The sequence below is a fragment of the Scyliorhinus torazame genome, chromosome 16 (genome assembly GCF_047496885.1).
Source record: "Scyliorhinus torazame isolate Kashiwa2021f chromosome 16, sScyTor2.1, whole genome shotgun sequence".
Classification (NCBI taxonomy): domain Eukaryota; kingdom Metazoa; phylum Chordata; class Chondrichthyes; order Carcharhiniformes; family Scyliorhinidae; genus Scyliorhinus; species Scyliorhinus torazame.
The window spans coordinates 186,882,344-186,904,916 of NC_092722.1; the positions used below are offsets into that span (position 1 = coordinate 186,882,344).

Genomic DNA, 22,573 nt, shown 5'->3' on the forward strand with positions numbered 1-22,573 from the left:
TCTCGCCTTCAGTCCATCTCCCGACAGAAGTCCTCCAGGACATTTGCTAAGTGACCATTTTACACGTGTGGGACTAGTCAGCGATCACTGGCAGGTGATTCAGTTGCCAAGCCTGATGTCTGCAGGCTGGGGATGGGATTGAAAAATGAGCCAATGCCACTGAGTCAAGATCAGGGTTTCGGATTGCCCAGTGTTTTCTGTTTAATACTCTCCTGCAGGGCAAAATGGAATGATGTCACTAATTATCCTTCAACCAGATCACTAAAACTGGTTATTATCACATTGCTGTTTGTAGGAACTTATGCTTAAATTAATTGTTGTGTTTTCTATTTAACCGCATTGACCGCACTTTAGCAATTCCTTATTGACCGTGAAACAATTTGGGACCCCCTGAAGTTTAAAAGGCGCTATATAAATGCAGCTTCATTCTTTCCATGACGTCCACAATTGCAGATTGAAATAAAAGCAGAATATTGCGAATGCTAGATAAAACACCAGGCCCATCAGCAGCAAAGAGAGAAATGGAGTTAACGTTTTGACTCAACATTGTGTTCGCCAACCTCAGACCATGAACCCTCTCCTCCATCTCGACTCCTTTTTTAAATCCAGTTTTTTCTCCCAACTCCCTCCCCTCCCCAGCCCCACCCCCACCCTCGAACCATCCCCACCGATGCTGCCAGACCGGCTGTGTTTTTTTCCCCAGCATTTTCCTCTTTCCGTATGTAATTGCACGCATGTCCATCAGAGGGAGCTCTTCGTAGCCAGGTCAGCGCACAGGAATCCTGGGAGCTGAGGTCCAGAATTGTAGCAGATAGCTTTTAACAACTGACCTAGTTTGGGGAAATGTGATTAAGTAACAGACAAGTCAGACTGGTAAAGTAATAAGTTCCAAAAGTCCAGCTACTTGCTGATGGAATGGATCTCCCAAAGCGCTGTTCATCCAATGAATTGATCCCGCTGAATATGGGCGTGGAATTGAAGGCAAATTATTGACCCTATTGGGAAATTTGCTGAGTGGCAGGATCCAGAAAGTAGGGGACATGGGCTGGAGGTGTTCCACAGAAATTGTGCTAGAAACTCATTAACGACTTGATGGGGCAGAAAATATGTTAGCCATTTATTGCAAGAGCGTTTGGAATTGACAGTAATAAGTCCTGTCGCAATTATACAGGACTTGCTGAGGTCACACCTGGACAACTGTGTCCAGTTTTGGTCTCAAGCTGAGGAGCTTGGCTGTTTAGGACTTACTGACTGGCAGATCAGGTTCGAGGGGCCCGTAAGGGCTACGCCTGCTTCTATTTGTTATGGTCCTAACTATATATGATCAGCTTTGCCCCCATATCCTTGGGTTAAGAAAGATCTATCAATCTCAGATTTAAAATTAACAATCGCCATTAAATGTAAATACGACAAAGATATTTGGCGGGATGCACCCTCCAAACGGGGGCCTGGCATGGCCAGTAAATGCCTGGAGATCTGAATCCCGGCCATTGTTCGCGGGATCACTATTTGACAAATCACTACCGAGGCCCTGGGATCTAATCCCTTTGCCTCAAAGACCCTAGATGAGCGGCGTTCAATACTGGTCCCCACAAATGGAACGGCACTTGGGGGGGGGGGGGGGGTCCCAAGGGATTGGAGGCCCCCAGGTGGTTGCCCTCGGGGCAGGGTAGCATCTGGCAGTGCCACCTGGGTGCCAGGCTGGTACTTTGCCCGTGCTGGGGATCGGGCCCTGTCCGTCTGAGGTGGGGCGTGGGGTGCCCCCGATGACTCCCTTGTATGTGAGTTTGGGCTTTTGGGGGGCTGTCGGGGGATGGGGGAGGGGGTCGAGAGATCGGGATGGCATTTAAAAACCCCGATCTTCTCCTGTACTGAGGAGTTCTGGTTCGCGGAGCTCCTCAATGTAGGAAACGGGACTATGCGTGGCCCCGGCCGGGTGTCCCCGCTGAGGCCAGATTGCTACAAAGTCCCGTTACGTAGCGCGGTCTTTCTCGGTGCTGTGAGTGCCAGGAAACACCTGGCTAAACGCACTCGGCACGGGACCCTGCAGCAATTCGGTTAGATCGCACCCATTGTGTCATCTGCTCTTTGAGGGCCAATTTTGTGCAGCCGAGGTCTGGAGTTTGGGTATGTTATTTTGAAGGATTAGGTATTTTTAAGTTCACTGATATTTAACTACAGGAACCATTTTGTTCAGGTTAGGTGGGGCATGTAGTGCTCCACCCACGTAGCCTGAATTGAGAGCCCCTTTACAAATCTATGCACTGCTTGTCTGTCTGATGCCGTGTCTTTTCATGCTGCAGGTTTTAAATTTTCACGAGCCTCTTATGTGCTCAGTTTGCTAAGACCTCAGATCTGCAAAGAGTTGGAGCTGAAGGTGAGGCAACTTTCACTTTAAAACTATAATTTAAATTAATATAAATGTTTTATAGTTCCTCAATGGGGAAAGGCATAATCTGGAGCAGTTGTACAGACCCCAATCAGTTGCTAATCTGTGTCGAGTCAGTTGATCGCAGCCAAAGTCCACACAGTTGAGGCACGAGAATTAGCATTTTGGTCCTGGCACCCCTGAGATGGTTGAGCGCTTGAAACGGCAGATTGACCAAGTGCTGGAAAATGAGGTTAGAATAGATAGATATTTGGTGGCCGGCGTGGAACGACGGGCTGAATGGCCTCTTTTGATGCTGTAAAACTCTATGACTCTGTGGGCAGCACGGTAGTATTGTGGATAGCACAATTGCTTCACAGCTCCAGGATCCCAGGTTCGATTCCGGCTTGGGTCACTGTCTGTGCGGAGTCTGCACATCCTCCCCGCGTGTGCGTGGGCTTCCTCCGGGTGCTCCGGTTTCCTCCCACAGTCCAAAGATGTGCAGGTTAGGTGGATTGGCCATGATAAATTGCCCTTAGTGTCCAAAATTGCCCTTAGTGTTGGGTGGGGTTACTGGGTTATGGGGATAGGGTCGAAGTATTGACCTTGGGTAGGGTGCTCTTTCCAAGAGCCGGTGCAGACTCAATGGGCCGAATGGCCTACTTCTGCACTGTAAATTCTATGATATCTATGACTCTATCTCTATATGAAGGGACTAGCTGGGGCTGCCTCCACTGATGCTGAACCCCTGCTTCAAGGCGATATCGGGTCGAGGACAAGACCAGGTTGTGCTGTGATTCTCCCCACAGTCAAATAGCATGTTGCTGCCACGCGGGAAGAATTATTTGGCCTTCGTGATGCCGGTGTCCGCACGCCTGGCGAGTGGGAGGGAAGGGAGAAAATAAATAGCGATGTTCAGTCATATTTACCTCCATAGGGAGCGAGGAACAGAATGCGGCAGGAATCAACACAGATCAGGACGATATTCCACACTTGCCATGGAAAAGTGAACGTTTTCCGGTTTGCTCCCATAGTCCAAAGATGTGCAGATTAAGTGGATTGGCCATGATAAATTGTCCCTTCGTGTCCAGGGATGTGCAGCTTAGGTTATGGGGTTATGGGAATAGGAGGGAAGTGGGTATGGGTAGAGTGATGATTTGAAGGGCCGGTGCAGACTCGATGGGCCGATTGGCCTCCTTCCGCACTGTTGGTATTCTATGATTTCTGGAGAGAAGAGGATGTCATCCAGCAAATTAACACTGTGGGGCGTGAGGGACACTGAACAGTTGCGAATCATTGGAATTCCCTACCTCAGAGGTGCATGCATGTGAATTGGGAATAGAAGAAGGCCACTCGGCCCCTCGAGCCTGCTCCGCCATCCAATAAGATCATGATTGATGGGATCGTACCTCCAATCCCACATCCTTGCGTACCCCGATAACCTTTCACCGCCTTGTTCATTGAATCACAGAATCATAGAATCCCTACAGTGCAGAAGGAGGCCATTCAGCCCGTCAAGTCTTCACCGACCCTCTGAGAGAGCACCCACATAGGCTCTCCCTCCCCCCCCCCCCTACTATCCCTGTATCCCCACCTAACCTACACATTTTTGGACATGAAGGGGCAATTTAGCATGGCCAATCCACCGAACCTGCACATCTTTGGACTGTGGGAGGAAGCCGGAGCACCCGGAGGAAATCCACTCGGACACGGGAGAATGTGAAAACTCCGCACAGACAGTGACCGAGACTGGAATTGAACCTGGGTCCCTGGTGCTGTGAGACAGCAGTGCTAACCACTGTGCCGCCCTGTTAATCAATAATCTACCTAGCTCTGTCTTAAAAATAGTCAAAGACTCTGCTTCCACTGCCCTTTGAGGAACAGAACTCCAGAGACTCGCCGCCCTCTGAGACACATGATTTCTCCTCATTTCCATTTTAAATGAGTGACCTCTTATTTTTAAACAGTGACCCCCCCAGTTCTAGATTCTCCCACGAGGGGAAGCACCCTCAGGGATCGCAAATGTCCAGTTGTTGCATATATTCAAGACTGAGATCGATAGATGTTTGGGCACAAAGTGATGTGCGGAGGAGTGGATAGGCAGGTGGAATTGAAGTAGACAATCAGCCATGTTCTTAAATCAATGGTGGAGTAGGCTCGAGAAGTTGTATAGTTATAGAATCAGTCATAGAGTTTTATGTGGTGATATGCATCACTGTAAGTACACAAGGGGTTAATGTAAATACACATAGACTGGCTAAACTATAGAGGGAGCACCAGAGACATGACACACACACATTCAACCAATAGGTCAGTAAGATAGGACACGACCAATGGGCATTAACGATACACATAGAGGTGACACTACCACAGGAGGGCATTACACCAACCCATATAAAAGGCCATAGCGCACATGCTCAGTCTCTTTCCAGTGGAGACACTCGGTGAGTACAGACACAGGGTTGATTGAACATCACACCCACCACGTGGATTGTAGCAGACTGGTTCGTCAGTCTGAGCAGCTATAGAAGGATTAACAGTAGAGTCGAATCCAAGGAGGAGAATCGTTAACAGTTTAATAAATGTGTTCAAGCTATCTCCAAGTCTGACCCTTCCTTTGTCAGAGTGCACAGGAAGCAGCTTATGCTACGTCAAGAGCATAACAAAACATTTTACAGAACAGCAAGAAGGCCCCTCAGCCCATTGTGACTGTGCCAAGCATCAAGCTCCAATCTATTCTAATCCCATTTCCCAGCACTTGGTCCGTAGCCTTGTCTGCTTTGATGTTTCAAGTGCACATCTAATTGCTCCTTTAATGTTGTGAGGTTCCCGCCTCCTTCACCCTTTCAGGCAGCGAGTCCCAGATTCCCACCACCCTCTGCTTGAAAAAGGTTCCCCCAAATCCTCTCTCAACTTCCTGCCCCCTCCCTTAAATCGATGCCTCCTGGTTCTTGACCCCTTCTACTAAGGGGAAAGCTTTGTTCCTATCCACTCCTATCTACGGCCCTCATAGTTTTGTACACCTCAGTCAGGTCCTCCCTCAGCCTCCTCCGCTCCAAGGAAAACAACCCCAGCCTAACCAGTCCCTCTTCATTGCTGAAACGCTCCAGCCCAGGCTGCATCCTGGTGAATCTCCTCTGCACCCTCTGTACACTAGAACGAGGAGCAGGAGGAGGCCACCTGGCCCCTCGAGCCTGCTCCGCCATTCAATAAATTGTGACTGATCTTTTTGTGGACTCAGCTCCACTTACCCGCCCAAAACAAAATAATGTCAAAATCCTGTTGGTACGTCTACGCATCAAATGGGTCACTCCCAAACTCAAGCTGTACCCTCAATGTGGGGGCAGAGTGAATGCTAAGCGCCCACTTCAAACAGAGGATGGGGGGGTGAAGGAGCTAGAGATGCTCTCACCCGCACGCTATGCCCAGCGGGATGGCGACCAGGTTGTTTTCTATATGTACAGATCCAAAACAGAATAAGAAATAGGGGCTGGTGTCCTATACAGAGGACCCGAGGGACCTTGGGATGCCTGTCCTAGGATCCCTAAGGACAGCAGGGCAGGTAGATACGCTGGGTAAGAAGGCCAGTGCCTGAGTCCTGTACCTATCCTCTGGACCCCACACATTTTTACCGATGATATGTCTATTGCATTCTATCAGTGCTGGAATCCTGACAGGTAGTGCCCAGCAAAAACCCGACACCATTTCTGTTTTACAAAGCACACTTTAAAAACCTTTTGTGGTCTGCCATTTTAGGGATGCAAAAAGCTAGGGCAGCAGATACGTGGGAACGCCGCTGCCGGAAGATCCCCTCCAAGCCACTCATCATTCCTGACTTGGAAATATATCGGCCATTCCTTCACTGTCGCTGGGTCACGTTGGAGACTGCAGCGGTTCAAGAAGGCATCTTACTCCCACGTGCTCAAGGGAAATAAGCCATGGCAAATTCTGGCCCAACCAGTGATACCCATTTCCCTTGACTGAATAAAAAAAGGAGAGATTGTGGCCCATTGAATCTATTTTGCTGCCATTTCAGCAGGTGCCTGGTGGGCCCCTTGTTTCTTCAAGTCCTTGTGCAAATTTGAACAGGTTCAAATTAGCCTCTGTAACCGAAGCTGCTCCAATAATCTCTCAGTAATATTTCCTGACAAGCCATCTGCATCTCTATCAGTAATTGCCAGCTTAGTAATAAAAGAACAAAGAGATGTACAGCACAGGAACAGGCCCTTCGGCCCTCCAAGCCTGCGCCAACCATTCTGCCCGTCTAACCTAAAACCTTCTACACTTCCAGGGCGCGTATCCCTCTATTCCCATCCTCTTCATGTATTTGTCAAGACGTCCCTTCAACGTCACTATCGTCCCTGCTTCCACCACCTCCTCCGACAGTAAGTTTGAGGCACCCACCACCCTCTGTGTAAAAAACTTCCCTAGTACATCTCCTCTAAACTTTGCCCCTCGCACCTTAAACCTATGTCCCCGAGTAATTGACTCTTCCACCCTGGGGAAAAGCTTCTGACTATCCACTCTGTCCATGCCCCTCATAAGTTTGTAGACCTCTATCAGATCGCCCCTCAACCTCCGTCGTTCCAGTGAGAACAAACTGAGTTTATCCAACCTCTCCTCATAGCTAATGCCTTCCATACCAGGCAAAATCCTGGTAAATCTCTTCTGCACCCTCTCCAAAGTCTCCATATCCTGCTGGTAGTGTGACATCCAGAATTGAACACTATACTCCAAGTGCGGCCTAATTAAGCTCCTGTACAGCTGCAGCATGACTTGCCAATTTTTATACTCAGTGCCCCTGCCGATGAAGGCAAGCCTGCTGCATGCCTTCGTGACTACCTTCTCCACCTGTGTTGCCCCTTTCAGTGACATGTGTACCTGTACACCCAGATCCTTCTGCCTGTCAAAACTCTTAAGAGTTCTGCCGTTTACTGTATATTTCCCACCTGTATTAGACCTTCCAAAATGCATTACCATTCATTGTATTAAGTTCCTCAGTCATGTTTCTTTAGTCCTTAAAGCCCACCTCTTTCATCAAGATTTTAGTCACCTTTCCTTATCGCAATTAGTGTCAAATTGGGGGAAGGTGGTGGCGTTGTGGTATTGTCACTATACTAGAAACCCAGACACCCAGGGTAATATCCTGGGAACCCGGGTTCGAATCCCACCAGGGCAGGTGGCAAAATTTGAATTCAATAAAAAATCTGGAATTAAAAGTCCAATGATGACCCTGAAACCAGTGTCGAATGGTACCATCTGGTTCAGTAAGGTCCTTTAGGGAAGGAAATCTGTCATCCTTACCTGGCCTGGCCTACATGTGATTCCAGACCCACAGCAATGTGATTGACTCTTAAAATGCCATTCAGTTCGAGAGCAGTTAGGGACAGGCAACATATCGCCTTTCTTGCGATGCCCAAGAACGAATAAAAAAATAATAATTTTGTCTGATAACGCTCCGGTGAAGTGGATTATGGTGGACAACTACAGCAAAGGTGCTATGTAAATGCAAGTTGTTGTAAATATTGAACTGAAAAACGTATGTAATATGTTGGCTGTTCCTGCATCCTCACCACCCTGCGCTCCTTTTCCCAAAGCCTGTCGTCCTATACGCATTTTCTTTTGCATTTGTTTCACAGAATGGGACAATTTGGCCCATTGCATCTGTGCAAACTCTTTTAAAGAGCTATCCATTCCCCCTTTACTGTTTCTCCTTAGTCTGCAAATGCTTCTGTTTCAAGCATTAATCCAATTCCTTCTTGAAAGTTACGGTCAAATCTGTATCCACCACCTATTCCCAACCCTAACTTCACTATGTTGAAGGCGGGAGAGTCTCCAAGGGCCCACCAGGCCCTGTGGGCCTATAGCACCATTACTCTTCCCTTTCCATACCCTAACCGTATCACTATATTCTTCACTTATCCCCCCGCTTCAAAAAATCCCACAATAATGTCTTCATTAAACTTGTTGATTTGGGCCATTAATTTATTGTTTATATTATTTTCCTGTGACAGAAACACGGACTGAAGATATACCTGCGAAACTCATCTTCCTTCACACCCATGTTGGAAGATGGGGTTGGAGGGAAACCGCCTCGGTCCCTCCTTTTGGGCAATAACATGGAAGAAACCCAAAAACAAATTGCGCAGTTCTCGGTGAAAGATGCACAGGTAACTGAAAATGACGGGAGTTTGACTTTACCTTTACCGTCACCGTTTTTTTCACCTCTTCTTTACCATTTACAAGTCATTCCTCCATCAGAAACGCTCCAGAGGGTTGTCAACCCCTTTAGAATTGTCCTGGAGTTTCCAAGAATTGGAATATGGGGTGGGATTCTCCGGCCTCCCAAAGAGAATACCCATGTGCTGCCGGTGGGTCATCACAGAATTCCTACAGTGCAGAAGGAGGCCATTCGGCCCATCTGGTCTGCACCGACCCTTTGAAAGAGCACCCTACCCAGGCCCACTGCCCCACCCTATTCCCCTCACACCAGCTAACCTGCGCATCCATGGACACTAAGGGGCAATTTATCACGGCCAATCCACCTAACCTGCACATTTCTGGACTGTGGGAGGAAACCGGAGCAGCCGGAGGAAACCCACGCACACACGGGGAGAAAGTGCAAACTCCGCACAGACAGTCACCTGAGGCCAGAATCGAACCCGGGTCCCTGGAGCGGTGAGGCAGCAGTGCTAACCACTGTGCCACCCACGCCGCCCCATCCCTCAACCAACAACTGAAATATATGATATGGTCATGATCACGTTGCTGTTTGTGGGAGCTTGCTGTGCTCAAAATGGCTGCCATGTGTCTTGCGCTAAAAACGTATTTAGTTGAGACCATGAAAGATGCTTTATCAGTAAAAATGTGTCCTTTCTTTTGAACTACGAAGTCCCCCCACACTCGTCTTTTATTTCCTCAACCTCTTGAAATGAAATGAAATGAAAATCGCTTATTGTCACAAGTAGGCTTCAAATGAAGTTACTGTGAAAAGCCCCTAGCCGCCACATTCCGGCACCTGTTCGGGGAGGTTGGTGCCGGAATCGAATCTGCCTGCCTTGGTCTTCCTATAGCCAGTGGTCATCTGGGCAGCTGAGAATGAGATGGCCAAATGCATTTTTGGACACAATGGCTCCTGCGCTGTGTGGTCATGAAGAAGAATGCTGGAGGATGTCTTATGCAGGACAGTAGGCCAGGGTTGAGTAGTGGACATATGAAGATGGGCAGATGCCATGGATTCAGTTTGATAATCCTCAGGGCGCAAGGAGAGTGTTTATGCACAGTTTCTCCACAGGAGGTTCAATGCTGTCGAAATGATCTGAATGGCCTTTGTTCCGCACTTTCTGTAATCCAAGTGTGATTGTGCTTTACTTGCCAGGCCTACGCTGAGTATGAGGCCTTCATCAATCGCATGGCCACGGCTGTTGACCCTCTTCTGGATGCAGTACCTGTGGATATTCCATCACTAACCAGTAGCTCCCTGAGGGAGAGGATACGATCGTTACGTACTGTGAAACCGCTCTTACAGACAGGTAAACGTGAAAAGCTGCATTTGCACAGCACCCTTTGCAGCCTTGAGGGAACCCAAGATGCTTTGCGGCTGGTGGATTACTTTTTGAAGTGTAATCACTCCTCACACCAGTGACAGGACCAAACAGTTAAGCTGCTTTTGGTCTTGGTTTGAGCGCGAAAGCAGAAGAAATCACAATTCTGAACATTAATTTTTGTGATCTCGACCACAGAAGAGATGCGGCTACAAAAGATGGCCGCCACCTCCATTTCATGACACTCGCTCAGGTAGGGCCCTCAGGAGAGGGCTGGAACCCCAAGAGACCTTGCCCCATGACGAAATCCTTCTCACATGGTTAACACAATGTCAGGACTTGAGTTACCAACACAACAAAGGCTCATTCGATTGATTCCTGGGTTGAAAGGATAATACTATGAGGAACGATCGAGCAGAACGGGCCTTCACTCTCTGGAGTTTAGAAGGATGAGAGAAGACCTCATTGAAACATTAAGGTTTCAGAGTGGTCTTGACAGAGTGGGTCCTGAGAGGCTTTTTTCCCCCAGAGGGCTGTGAATGCTCAGTCACTGAGTATATTCAAGGCTGAGATCGACAGAACGCTCGGGGAATCGAGGGATCTGGATTCTGGGCAAGCTAGTAGAGTTGATGTTGAAGATCAGTCATGATCTTAGTGTATGCAGTGAGGTGGGCTCAAGGGGCCAAATAGCCAACTCCTGGTTCCCATGTTGATATACAATTATTGATTTCACTTCTTATTCTCACAGGTTTTAAGCTGGGGAAATACATCCCACAGTTCTACGAATTACTGACCGCCCCGATATCAAAAGTGAGTTAACATTCTCTCCTGAAATTGCTGCTTCGAGGCTACACCACGTACTGAGCCTGGGGTTCTTTTCCCCACTGCCCCCCATTCTGTGCTGGGGGAGAAAGACTCACATGGCTGTTTGGACAAGGGACAAGAAGAGATGATAGTGGCCGACCTTAACGTGGGCCCCACCATCCTGCCTCACCATGGACAGTGATCAGGGAAAGGGCTGCTCCTCTCACGAAGCAAACTGCACAGATGGGTTCTTGACTCTGAGCAAAGGGATAACCTGCCCTGCTCACCCGCAATCATCATCTCTGAGAGCATTAGCTGTTGGGAAGTAGGGAGGAGGTAGAGCAGGAGGGTACCTTGGTAAAAAGATTTTACCAAATCAAATTAAAATGTTATTTTTGGGGGCCGTTGATGCACGCTAGCCCCTGCAGCACCCACCAGTCACGGAAGGCCTCAAGCCTGTCAGTGGACACTGCGTTTCCCACTCCAAGACCATCTGGCCATGAACGTAGCTGTGGAAGAGAGATCATAGATCATAGAATTTACAGTGCAGAAGGAGCCCATTCGGCCCATCGAGTCTGCACCGGCTCTTGGAACGAGCACCCTACCCAAGGTATACACCTCCACCCTATCCCCATAACCCAGCAACCCCACCCAAACACTAAGGGCAGTTTTGGACACTAAGGGCAATTTATCATGGCCAATCCACCTAACCCGCACATCTTTGGACTGTGGAAGGAAACCGGAGCACCCGGAGGAAACCCACGCACACACGGGGAGGATGTGTCGACTCCACACAGACAGTGACCCAAGCCGGAATCGAACCTGGGACCCTGGAGCTGTGAAGCAATTGTGCTAACCACCATGCTATCATGCTGCCCTTATGGCAGCATCTGTAGGGAGAGAAAAGAGCTAACATAGGGAAAGAAAAGACCCCCCTCCCATCAGAGACCTCCATCAGTCACCCCTGCCTGAAAGCTGAAGAGCAGTCCAGGCAGTAGGGTGAAAAATCGCTGCATTTTCACTTACCCTTCCCTAACATCTGCAGCCTGAGACATAAGTGGTTAAAGCAGCAGCTGTTACAAGTATCAGAGGTTTCCTCCAAGGCCAAGTACATTTCAAAGGGCTTCAAATCCCTTGACAGCCTTTGAAATGCTAATTTTCCATTCACTATCACGCAGCGATACATTGCATTAGCCAGTGATTGACAGTTTTATTACTCCAAAGACAGGCCCTTGGTGGAGTTTGTTGATCTATTTTTCCCTTCATGCTTGAATGCATTTCAAGTACCTTGCTTTGATGCTAACCACAATGTTTATAAACACTCTTGCTATGATTGAGAGTTCCTCACTATATTAAATGCAGCTAAGTGCTTTTACCCTCTTTCACAGCAGAAACCACTTCTGGGGGTCTCTATTGGGGTCTCTGATGGAGGGGTCTGATGGGGGTCTCTAATAGAGGCATCTGATCTGGGGTGTCAGTAAGGGGTAGTGTTGGGCGGAGTGGCGGGATTTACTTTGTGGTGGGGGGAGGGGGCCTCCCGATGGACTTTGGGAGTCACCTCAGTTATGCACTGAACTCCTTGACCCACCTCTGCGTCAGGGCCGCACTTGGGAAAACTTGCACCAAATCTCCGCCGGGAGAATTTTGCGCTGTGGGGGTCAGGGGTTAGGTGGGGAAGTTTGGAGACTCGGGCTTTCAGCTCCTTAATCACATTGAAATGGATGCAAACCACTGATTTTCATCTTCCCACCGGCACGGGGCATGTATCTCGCTGCCACCGGCAACAGGAGACTGGAGGGGTGCCAATCCCGTGTTCAGCTGGCGCTCCATTCTTCGCCCCTGACCGACCCCCCCATGCCCCAGGCCTCCCACCAGAGACCCCCACCAGAGACCCCCTTCAGAGCTTTCTGCTGTGAAAAAGAGGAAATGAAAGCACTTAGCTGCTTTTGATGCAGCGAGGAGAATCCACTCCGTTGTTAACAATCCACTCCAATTTTAAAATTCCTCCTGTGTGAATCAGCACCTTTGGGAAGTGGGATGGAAGAAAGTAACAAAGTCCGTCAGTGTTAAATGTCTCACAGGAAATTAATGTCAGAAGAGTCCGTTCCCGGCTTAACTAATGATATTTGTGCTTTGCCAACTCATGGTCCATGTTTCATTTTTGGCAGATTCTAAATCACTGGTTTGAATCGGAACCGCTGAAGGCCACTCTCGCCACGGACGGAGTTATCGGTGCAATGATAAGCCCACAAGCTGCAGGGAGCGGGTAGGAGACCTTTGCTTATTTGTTGCAAATGATTTTGACTTAAATCCGCGCATCGAACAATTCAAACTGAGAACAGGAGGAAGCTTCTGACCGCTTCTGCCATTCAATTAGATCATCGCTTTCTGTATCAGAACGCCGTTATCTAACTTGCTCCAAATCCTTTGATTCTCTTACCTAACAAAAACATATTTTAATCCATTCAGTCTTTTAATTTCAATTAACCCACTAGCGCCCATATCCCTAAACATCTTGCACAGTTGTCACGTCAGATTCACAAACCTTGCTTCCTGGTGGCATAATATTCAGTCTCAGCACCAAGCGCAGGCCCCCCTCCAAGCCACACATCACCCTGACTTTAAATATATCGCCGTTCCTTCACTGGCGCTGGGTCAAAGTCTGCAACTCCCTCCCTAACTGCACCGTAGGCGTACCTACATTACATGTACTGCAGCGGTTCAAGAAGGCAGCTCACCACCACCTTCTCGAGGGGGCAATTAGGGATGGGAAATAAATGTTGGCCTAGCCAGGGGCACTCGCATTCCAGGAACAAATACGAAAAAAACACTTTGTTACAATATTTTAATTGTAAATTGCTACGTCAACATTTTCTATCCTGTGTTAGGATGTCAACTGTCACGATGCAGATGCAGGTGCTAGCCATTAGGTGGCAGAATGTGTCAGGATTCTGAAGGCTCTCCCAGCTACATAGATGTAAATATAGAATAAAATGATATTTGTCAAATTGAGCACCAATTAACGAGTTGTATGTTAAGAAGTCCATGAACTGTTCTCTTCTCTCTTGTTCATTTTAGGTATGTGCTGCTTCATCATGTGATGGGGGAGCTGGAGGGGATTAAGGGGGCTTGGGGTTATGTGGAAGGTGGAATGGGTGCACTTTGCCAAACTATTGCCAGTGCAGCCGCAGACCATGGAGCCTCTATCTTTACAGAAAAGGTGAGTGTTCCAACTACTGGTCGGACTGTTTCATTTCCATTTCCTTTATGTTGCCGAGAGGTTTTGACAGGGTAAAGCAGGAGAAACTGTTTCCACTGGCAGGAGAGTCTTTAACCAAAGGATACAGATTTAGGTTATTCATCAAGGCCCTGCCTTCTCAACCTTGCCCCTCGTCTGAGGTGTGGTGATCCTCAGGTTAAATCACCACCAATCAGCTCTCCCCCTCAAAGGGGAAAGCAGCCTATGGTTATCTGGGAGTATGGTGACTTAACCTTTACAGATTTAGGATAATTGGTAACAGACTTAAGGTGATGCCGAGGAGATTTTTTTTTAACGCATGTACTTGTAAATTTAAACACAATTACTCTTTTATTAATAACAAGAATTGTAATGAAATATGCAGCAAATACAACTGGTTAACTGTTACCTAATTCCTAATTCCCCGCTTTAATTTGCCCCCCCCCCCACCCGCCATCTTCTACACACACATATACACACATGACAGGCAACTACAGAGGGGAAGAAAGGGGTAAAAAAAAACATAAGTGAAAGGGAGAAAGAATCTCGGTTTCAGATGGTTGTTGCCACCACCTTACTCCTCTTCAAACTCTACTTTCAGCTTTACTGTGGATTCATTTAGGCCTCTGTAGTTTCAGGAATATGACAATAGACACAGGGTTAAAGCTTCCTCCAGTCTATTTCACAAATGTGCCTTAACCATCCTGTTTAGGGTAGATTTTATTTGACGCAGTGAGTACTTATGACCTGAAATATACTGCTTGCGAGGGTAGTGGGAGCAGATTCAATCGTAACTTTCACAAGGGAATTGGACAAGTAATTCATCACCATTGCATCATCTCCATTCTCGTGGCATCACAGAGCAATTTACTGCCAAGTTTTCAGTATTTTGAGAATATGAGATTTGATAATATTCACGCTTTTGACATCCTCAGTGTAAATTAATTCATTCCTCTCTGTGTTGAGCAGCCAGTGAACTCCATTCTAGTGGACGGTAACGGGACAGCACAGGGAGTTGTGTTGCAAGATGGAACTGAGATAAGAAGCAAAGTGGTTTTATCCAATGCCACTGCCCATGTGACCTTCCTCAAGCTGACACCAGAGGTGAGATTGGATTCTATCTCTTTTTCCATCCCTTTTTCTCTCCCATCCCTTCATTGAAGTCCAGGGTTATGTGCAGCCTTGTCAGCCTTGCCCCTCGACTGAGGTGTAGAACATAGAACATACAGTGCAGAAGGAGGCCATTCGGCCCATCGAGTCTGCACCGACCCACATTAAGCCCTCACTTTCCACCCTATCCCCGTAACCCAATAACCCCTCCTAACCTTTTTGGTCACTAAGGGCAATGTATCATGGCCAATCCACCTAACCTGCACGTCTTTGGACTGTGGGAAGAAACCGGAGCACCCGGAGGAAACTCATGCAGACACGGGGAGAATGTGCAAACTCCGCACAGACAGTGACCCAACGGGGAATCGAACCTGGGACTCTGGCGCTGTGAAGCCACAGTGCTATCCACTTGTGCTACCGTGCTGCCCGATCCTCAGGTTAAATCACCCACCGGTCAACTCTCCCCCTCAAAGGGGAAAGCAGCCTATGGTCATCTGGGGCTCTGGCGGCTTTACTTACTTAGAGGCAGAACCAGACGACCTCACTCCAATAGCCATTCTTTAGACAGTGAATACCAGTGGTCAGCTCAGTGATGTGGAACCCGGCATCTCAGCCTTATCCAGCCACCATCCATCCAATACTGATTAATGGAGGTCCAGGGGCCCCTCAGCCCCCTCCAGGCCACACCCACCTCATTCACAGCTTGGTATGTATATTATCATTCCTTCACTGCCACCTCGCTGTGGGAGCACCTTAACCACACGGACGGCAGTGGTTCAAGAGGGCTTGAGCGCCTTGTGAATGGTGGACCCCAGCACCTTGTCAAGGCAACTCTGGATGGGCAATAAATGGCGGCTCTGCAAGTGACACTCACTTGCCGTGAACGGGAAAAAAATAAACAGGCGTGACAGCCCTGGCTGAGTTTCCTCTTTTGAACACAAGAGCATTAAAGCTAGTTGTCGCATGTAACTTCTGCCATTAACTAGTAGCATATGTGCCATGCAAAGGCCAGGGAATGACCATCTGTCTACAAGATATCTGCTTGGCTCTTAGCAAGTCGGGTCGGAGTGGAAACTGCAGCAGGTGCAGAGTTGTAGAATATAACAGAGGCAGTGGGAGGTGGAGAGGACGCTGAATTGTAATACACAACCGCAATGATAACCTCTCTCAGTGTTTAGTTGGCATTTAATTTATAACAGCACGATCTGATTCGTAAACAGTGACAGTGTTATGGGCGAGGCGTTTTCAGAACCCCAAAATGTATCATGGAGTTCAACCAACCTCTCCCTTCAATGTATTTGTTGCTTTTCCGAGCACACGGCTTGTTCCCTAGGTGTGGGATTACAATTATGGACACGTGGGTTTTTAAACACAAAACACTGTTTATTCCATGAACTCAACTTAACATCTTAAATAAACATTGGATCTCTTAACACCCCTTACGTCAAAGATAACTCAGAAAATATTGCAACAGTAAATAATTCCTCAAAATGTTCCTTCAAACTTCCAAGAGACTTAACACCTTTAAACAGAATCACATCAGGTTAAAGGCTTTACTATTATGAGTTTAAATCATCCAAATGATCCAAAGATAGTCTTTCATGGCAGAGATACAGCTCACTGCAAACACTGACACTCCCCAAGCTCTTTTCAAACTGCAAAACTAAACTGCAGAATGGCTGACCTGACCTCTCTGACATCACTGTTTTCTTAAAGGTACATTGCTTAAACATCCATGTCTTAAAGGTACTCTCACATGACAACAGGGATAGACTTACACTGTTACCCTGAGCTGAATATGCACTTTGTGAGTTAGTGCTTATTTATAACCTCAGGATTTATGAACAGGTAACAGTCAACAGCTCCGGTCTTCCCTCCAATACACTTATTTATTTGTTTCGTAAAATTCTAGTTTGCACAAATACCCCGCTATCAACATCCGAGAGATTACCATTGACTAGTAACTGAACTGAACCAGCTATATAAATACTGTGGCTACAACAGCAGGTAGGAAGCAGGGATTTCTGCAGAGGGTAACCCACCTCCTCACTCCGCAAAGCCTGTCCACCATCGACAAGGCACGAGTCAGGAATGTGACAGCGAATGTCAGCAGAAAGTTCAATGATGGGTAGTCGACCATCTCGGCCTTATTTTTTTTCAGTTCATTCAGGGGATTTAATAATAATAATAATCTTTATTATTGTCACAAGTAGGCTTACATTAACACTGCAATGAAGTTACTGTGAAAAGCCACTAGTCCCCGCACTCCGGCGCCTGTTCGGGTGCACAGAGGGAGAATTCAGAATGTCCAATTCACCTAACAAGCACTTCATCGCTGGCTCTGGGAATACTCTCCAAATGCCTGGATGAGTGCAGCTCCAAGAACATCAAGGAGGTCGGTACATCCAGGATGAAACCAGCCTGCTTGGTCAGCATCCCATAAGGGCTAGGAGCAGGAGTAGGCCACTCGGCCCCTCGAGCCTGCTCCGCCATTCGATAAGATCATGGCTAATCCTTTTGTAGACTCAGCTCCACTTACCCTCCCGCTCACCATAACCCATTTACTATTCAAAAATCTTTGCCTTAAGAAGATTCAACGAGGTAGCCTCAACTGCTTCAGCGGGCAGGGAGCTCCACAGATTCACAACCTTAAATGTTCACTGCTCCATTACCAATGCACAATGGCAGCAATGTGTACCATATACAGGCTGCACTGCAGCAACTCATCAAGCACTCTTCGACAGCACCTTTTAAACTCTTGACCGGTATCTTCTAAAAGGACAAGGACAGCAGATGCATGGGAAGCCCTGCAAGTTCCCCTCCAAGCCAATCACCATCCTGACTTCGAAATATATCACCGTTCCTACATTGCTGCTGGATCAAAATCCTGGAACTCAAACGCATCGTGGGGGTACCTACGACACATGGGGTTCGAGTAGGCAGCTCAAGGTCAGTTAGCGATGGGCAACAAATGCTGCCGTAGTCATCCCATGGCTCATCCCATGAAAGAATGAGAATAGCTTGGCCGGGATTAGCGAGGCAATGATGGAGGGTCATAGCTTGGACCGTGCTGATCTTCAGGCCTTAGTTTCACACTAAAGCATTCAGTCTACTAAACATGGATGAATCTGCGGGGTTGATTTTAGTTAGAGGTGGGATTGTTGCATTAGGGAAGGGTCGGGTGCGCGGGAATGTTCAAGATGAAGGACTGCACAGTAGCACAGTGGTTAGCACTGTTGCTTCACAGCTCCAGGGTCCCAGGTTTGGTTCTTGGCTTGGGTCAGTCTGTGTGGAGTCTGCACATTCTCCCCGTGTCAGCGTGGGTTTCCTCCCTTAGTCTAAAGATGTGCAGGTTAGGTGGATTGGCCATGCTAAATTGCCCTTAGTGTCCATAAAGGTTAGATGGAGTTACTGGGTTACGGGGATAGGGTGGAAGTATGGGCTTAGATAGGTGATCTTTCCATGGGTCGGTGCAGACTCGATGGGCCGAATGGCCTCCTTCTGCACTGTAAATTCTATGATTTATGATCCATGAACGGTAAACTCAAAGACCAGCAACTCACGCGACACAGAGAGGTTTTTGTTTGGGCTCTCTTGTTTGGAGAAGGCTGGTTTCAAGCCACGCTGACAGTGGTGACAGACAGGTGGGCAGGGTTTCTGGCAGCAGAAGGTTGTAGCTGTGGCCCTGATGGAACAACCCCTGGAAATAAGATCGTCTGTAAGATTAGGGTGGGACAAGCTCAGGGCAATTACGCTTCCTCCTGCTCCTCACCCACATGGAAACAGTAACACATTTTAAACTTGGGGCGTCTTCTGGGCTTAGAGCCAAGAACATACACCCTTGTGAGAAGGGCATCACTGCTTCACCACACAGGACTTGAGTGAATATTGCAGCCACGAGGGCATTCTTAAAGGAGGGGCCTGTTGGCTTCGGCAAGTCACATTGCTGAGTGCGATTTAAAGTAATTCGGCCAGATCAGAATGAGAATGGATTGGGTAAAACCATTTCATTTTAAACACCCCTCTCATCTCCAGTTACCCCTGCCAGGTTCCCAGAGTTCAAATTAAAACCTCTGACTCCCAGATAAGAGTGTTATCACTGAGCCAAGCCTGATACGATTACATCTGAATGGTAGGCACACCGATAATGGATATCAGGCAATTTGTATAGAGGCAATCTGCATCGTCGGCTTCATCTCCTGGCTGCAAGTTGGAACATCTACCCAGGCGTCTCTCTTGTCTAATCCACTCCAGGTGCTTGAGCGTCAACTCTCGGCTGGCGCTCCTGTTTGCAGTTCTGAAGGATCCCCGTCTGCCCTCTCCAGTGGTCATAAGTGATCCCATGGCAGTGTTTCAAAGAGGAGCAGGAGTGTTCTCTCTGGTGTCCTGGCCAATATTTATATGCCAACCCATAAGTAGGTCGGAATTGTTCCCTGGAGCACAGAATCCCACTGATGGCGAACTGTGCAGCGCCTCCGGGAAACACGCAGCTGGGAGGCCAGAGTAGCCCGCTGCTAACATCTGGCCATTATTACCGCGGGAGCCGACATTGCAACACTGATAACATGGCGAAATGGCGTGACAGGCACTATGTAACTGCTCGTCTTTAATTTGAAATTGGTTTCTGTCTGTTCCAGTGTTCACTGTCCAAAGAATTTATAAAGGAAGTTTCGTCCATCGATTACACTTCTCCTGTCACGAAGATCAATGGTATGCGGACTCTTTGGAAACAGGCTTGGGTGAAGGGAGCGCGGGTGACGGAGTGACTTGTCCGCAGGAGGGCTGGTGTCATTGTTGTCCCCGACAGAGTCGATGGAAGGTGCTTGTTGGAGATCCCCGGGAATAATCAGCCCCGTGCCCTCAGGGAATTCAGGAGAGGACAGTTCCACGTTCCACCCTCCCCTGTGTGAGGAAGGTCTTCCTGATTTCACTGCTGAGTAACCCCAGCTCCAATTCCAAGACTTTGCCTCTTTCATTCCCCCAATCTCCTGGCTCAACCCAATAGCCCGAATAGCCAGTCCCCACCAATCCGATTCAATTGATAACGATGGCTAGAATGGAAAGTGGGGACAATAGCAACAAATAACACTTTCATTTATGTAGCTACTTTAATGTAGTAAAGTATCCCTTCACAGGACTGTTGTTAAACAAAATTTGTCACTTAAGCCACATCAGAAAACATCGGAGCAACTGACCAAACACTTTGTCAGAGGTGAGTTTGACGGAGAGTCAGAGAGAGAGAGAAAGGACAGAAAGAGAGGTGGGAGAGGTTTAGGGTAGGAATTCCAGAGTTTAAGTCCGGGCACCTGAAGGCCAGGTCACCAGCGGTGGAGCAATTAAAATCAGGGATGTCCAGAATTGGAGGAGCTCAGAGGTCTCGGAGTGTTCTGAGGACAGAGGAGGCTATAGAAATAGGGGGCGTGAACAAGGATGTAGAAGCATTTGAAAACAAAGAAGAGAGTTGTAAAACTGAGGAGTTGCCAGACCAGGAGGCAATGTAAGCCGGAATAACTACACCTGCCTGCTACCTCTGAAAGGAAAGTGGCCTATATGAAAAATATTAATACTGTTTCTGTTTTGATATTACCAGTTGCTGTGGATCGCTTACCGAACTTCCTGGCTGTACCAAGTAACGATGGAATATCATCTTCCCGGCTTATAGCTGGTACCATTCATTTGAACTGTGAGGACATGGCCTTTATAAAAGAGGCTTATGAGGAAGCCTGCCAAGGGATTCCATCCACCAGGTACATTCGGAAGAATTGGCTGTGCTGGGTATAAATGATATATAGAGTCGAGGAGTTCTCCCACTGTCCTGGCGAACACTGATCTCTCAAACATCACCACAAAAAAAACAGCTTAACTGCTCCTTTATTTTGATGCTCTTTGTGAAACCCCTGCCATGTCCATATTGGCTGCTTTATTTCGCGACAAAACAACAGCGACTGCTCTTCAGCCGTGTGTTGCGGCCCAGCTAGATTGTCGTCCGCTACAGCCTATAACTTGGCCTAACGTGTGGCCATCCTGAAACCCCAAATCTTCATTCTGCAATTGCAGCCAAAGACCCCCCCCCCCCCCCCACCCCCAAACCCCAGTGCCCCCTTCCCCACCCCGAGTTGGTTGATTTTACAGAGCACCTGATTCATTCATTTATTTTGGAGTTTGAGGGCTGGAAACTGTAAGATGTGCACATAATGTCGGCCGGGATTAAGCCTGAGCACAAGGCACCAGTGTGGTCCCACTTATAATGCAGGTCTGAGATAGGGATTGCTTGGGCTGTTTTATAGTGGGCCCCCCCCCCCCAGTGTGTTTCATTGGCTGCGAAATACTTTGGAACATCCTAAATGCTTTTTCTTTCTCTCTCTCGGCCTCTCTCACCCTGGTTTTTAGTTACTCATCTTTTTGTTGCTTTTTTGTTTCGTTCTCTCTGCATTTTCCATCAAAGATATTCTGTCCACCTTGTCTATTTACTTTTGATTTCATTATCTTCCATCCAGAGCCCCCAGCTCTGGGGTTCAGTACGCTGCAGAAAACCGCGTGTATTTGCAACATATTAAACCCCTTCAGAAGGTGCGTTCTTCATTAATGTGAATTCATTTCTCCTTTGCTGTCTTCCAATAAGACCATTGCTGGAGTTATGTATCCCCTCGATCCTCGACCCCACCATCGCTCCACCAGGCTGCCATGTCATCTCTATCTTCACCCAGTACACACCGTACCATCTACAAGGAGGAAAAGAATGGGACGACTTGGAGAGGAATCGCTACGCTGATAGAGGTAGACACCATTGTGAAATAGAGTGCCTTCTGGCCACTTAGAAGAGGTGGGCTTGCTCTATAAAAGGTTTAATCAAGATACGCCACTGAAGGGGTTTGGCGGTGCATGAGCAGCACAGTAGCACACTTGGATAGCACTGTGGCTTCACAGCTCCAGGGTCCCAGGTTCGATTCCCCACTGGGTCACTGTCTGTGCGGAGCTGCACGTTCTCCCCGTGGCTGCGTGCGTTTCCTCTGGGTGCTCCGGTTTCCTCCCACAGTCCAAAGATGTGCAGGCTAGGTGGATTGGCCATGCTAAAATTGCCCTTAGTGTACAGAAAAAGATTAGGAGGGGTTATTGGGTTGTGGGGATAGGGTGGAAGTGAGGGCTTAAGTGGGTCGGTGCAGACTCGATGGGCCGAATGGCCTCCTTCTGCACTGTATGTTCTATGTATTTATGTATCTACTCCCTGTCCAGAACTTGGACACAAATTGACACTGGACCACATAAGGAGAAGCAACAGTGCCTCACCAGCCTGTCTTGTAGCTGAATTCATTGAATAGGGAGTTGACAGGGTGAGAGCTGACTAGGCGATGGCACTTCACGACCACTACTTCTGGGTAAGGTGCCAGCCATTTCTGTCCTTCTTTCATCTTTTTGCATTCCAAATGGATATTGAATTAGATACTTCGGAACCTTGAACAACATTCTGTTTATGGCAGTAAAAAAACCAGAGTTCACCTCAGCCCAAAA

At 47.9% G+C, this 22,573-nt stretch overlaps 1 protein-coding gene across 2 annotated transcripts in view; it reads left to right on the plus strand.

Annotated features, from left to right (window-relative positions):
* Window positions 1-22,573, plus strand: part of pyroxd2 (pyridine nucleotide-disulphide oxidoreductase domain 2) — a 53,310-nt gene that overhangs the window by 25,405 nt on the left and 5,332 nt on the right. For both annotated transcript variants that reach the window (XM_072479617.1, XM_072479618.1), the window contains 10 exons: window positions 2,304-2,377; window positions 8,383-8,538; window positions 9,747-9,900; window positions 10,661-10,722; window positions 12,885-12,982; window positions 13,795-13,936; window positions 14,924-15,058; window positions 19,702-19,774; window positions 20,655-20,811; window positions 21,687-21,841. In XM_072479617.1, the coding sequence (XP_072335718.1) occupies window positions 2,304-2,377; window positions 8,383-8,538; window positions 9,747-9,900; window positions 10,661-10,722; window positions 12,885-12,982; window positions 13,795-13,936; window positions 14,924-15,058; window positions 19,702-19,774; window positions 20,655-20,811; window positions 21,687-21,841 (1,206 nt within the window). The remainder of the gene's footprint in view (window positions 1-2,303; window positions 2,378-8,382; window positions 8,539-9,746; window positions 9,901-10,660; window positions 10,723-12,884; window positions 12,983-13,794; window positions 13,937-14,923; window positions 15,059-19,701; window positions 19,775-20,654; window positions 20,812-21,686; window positions 21,842-22,573) is intronic.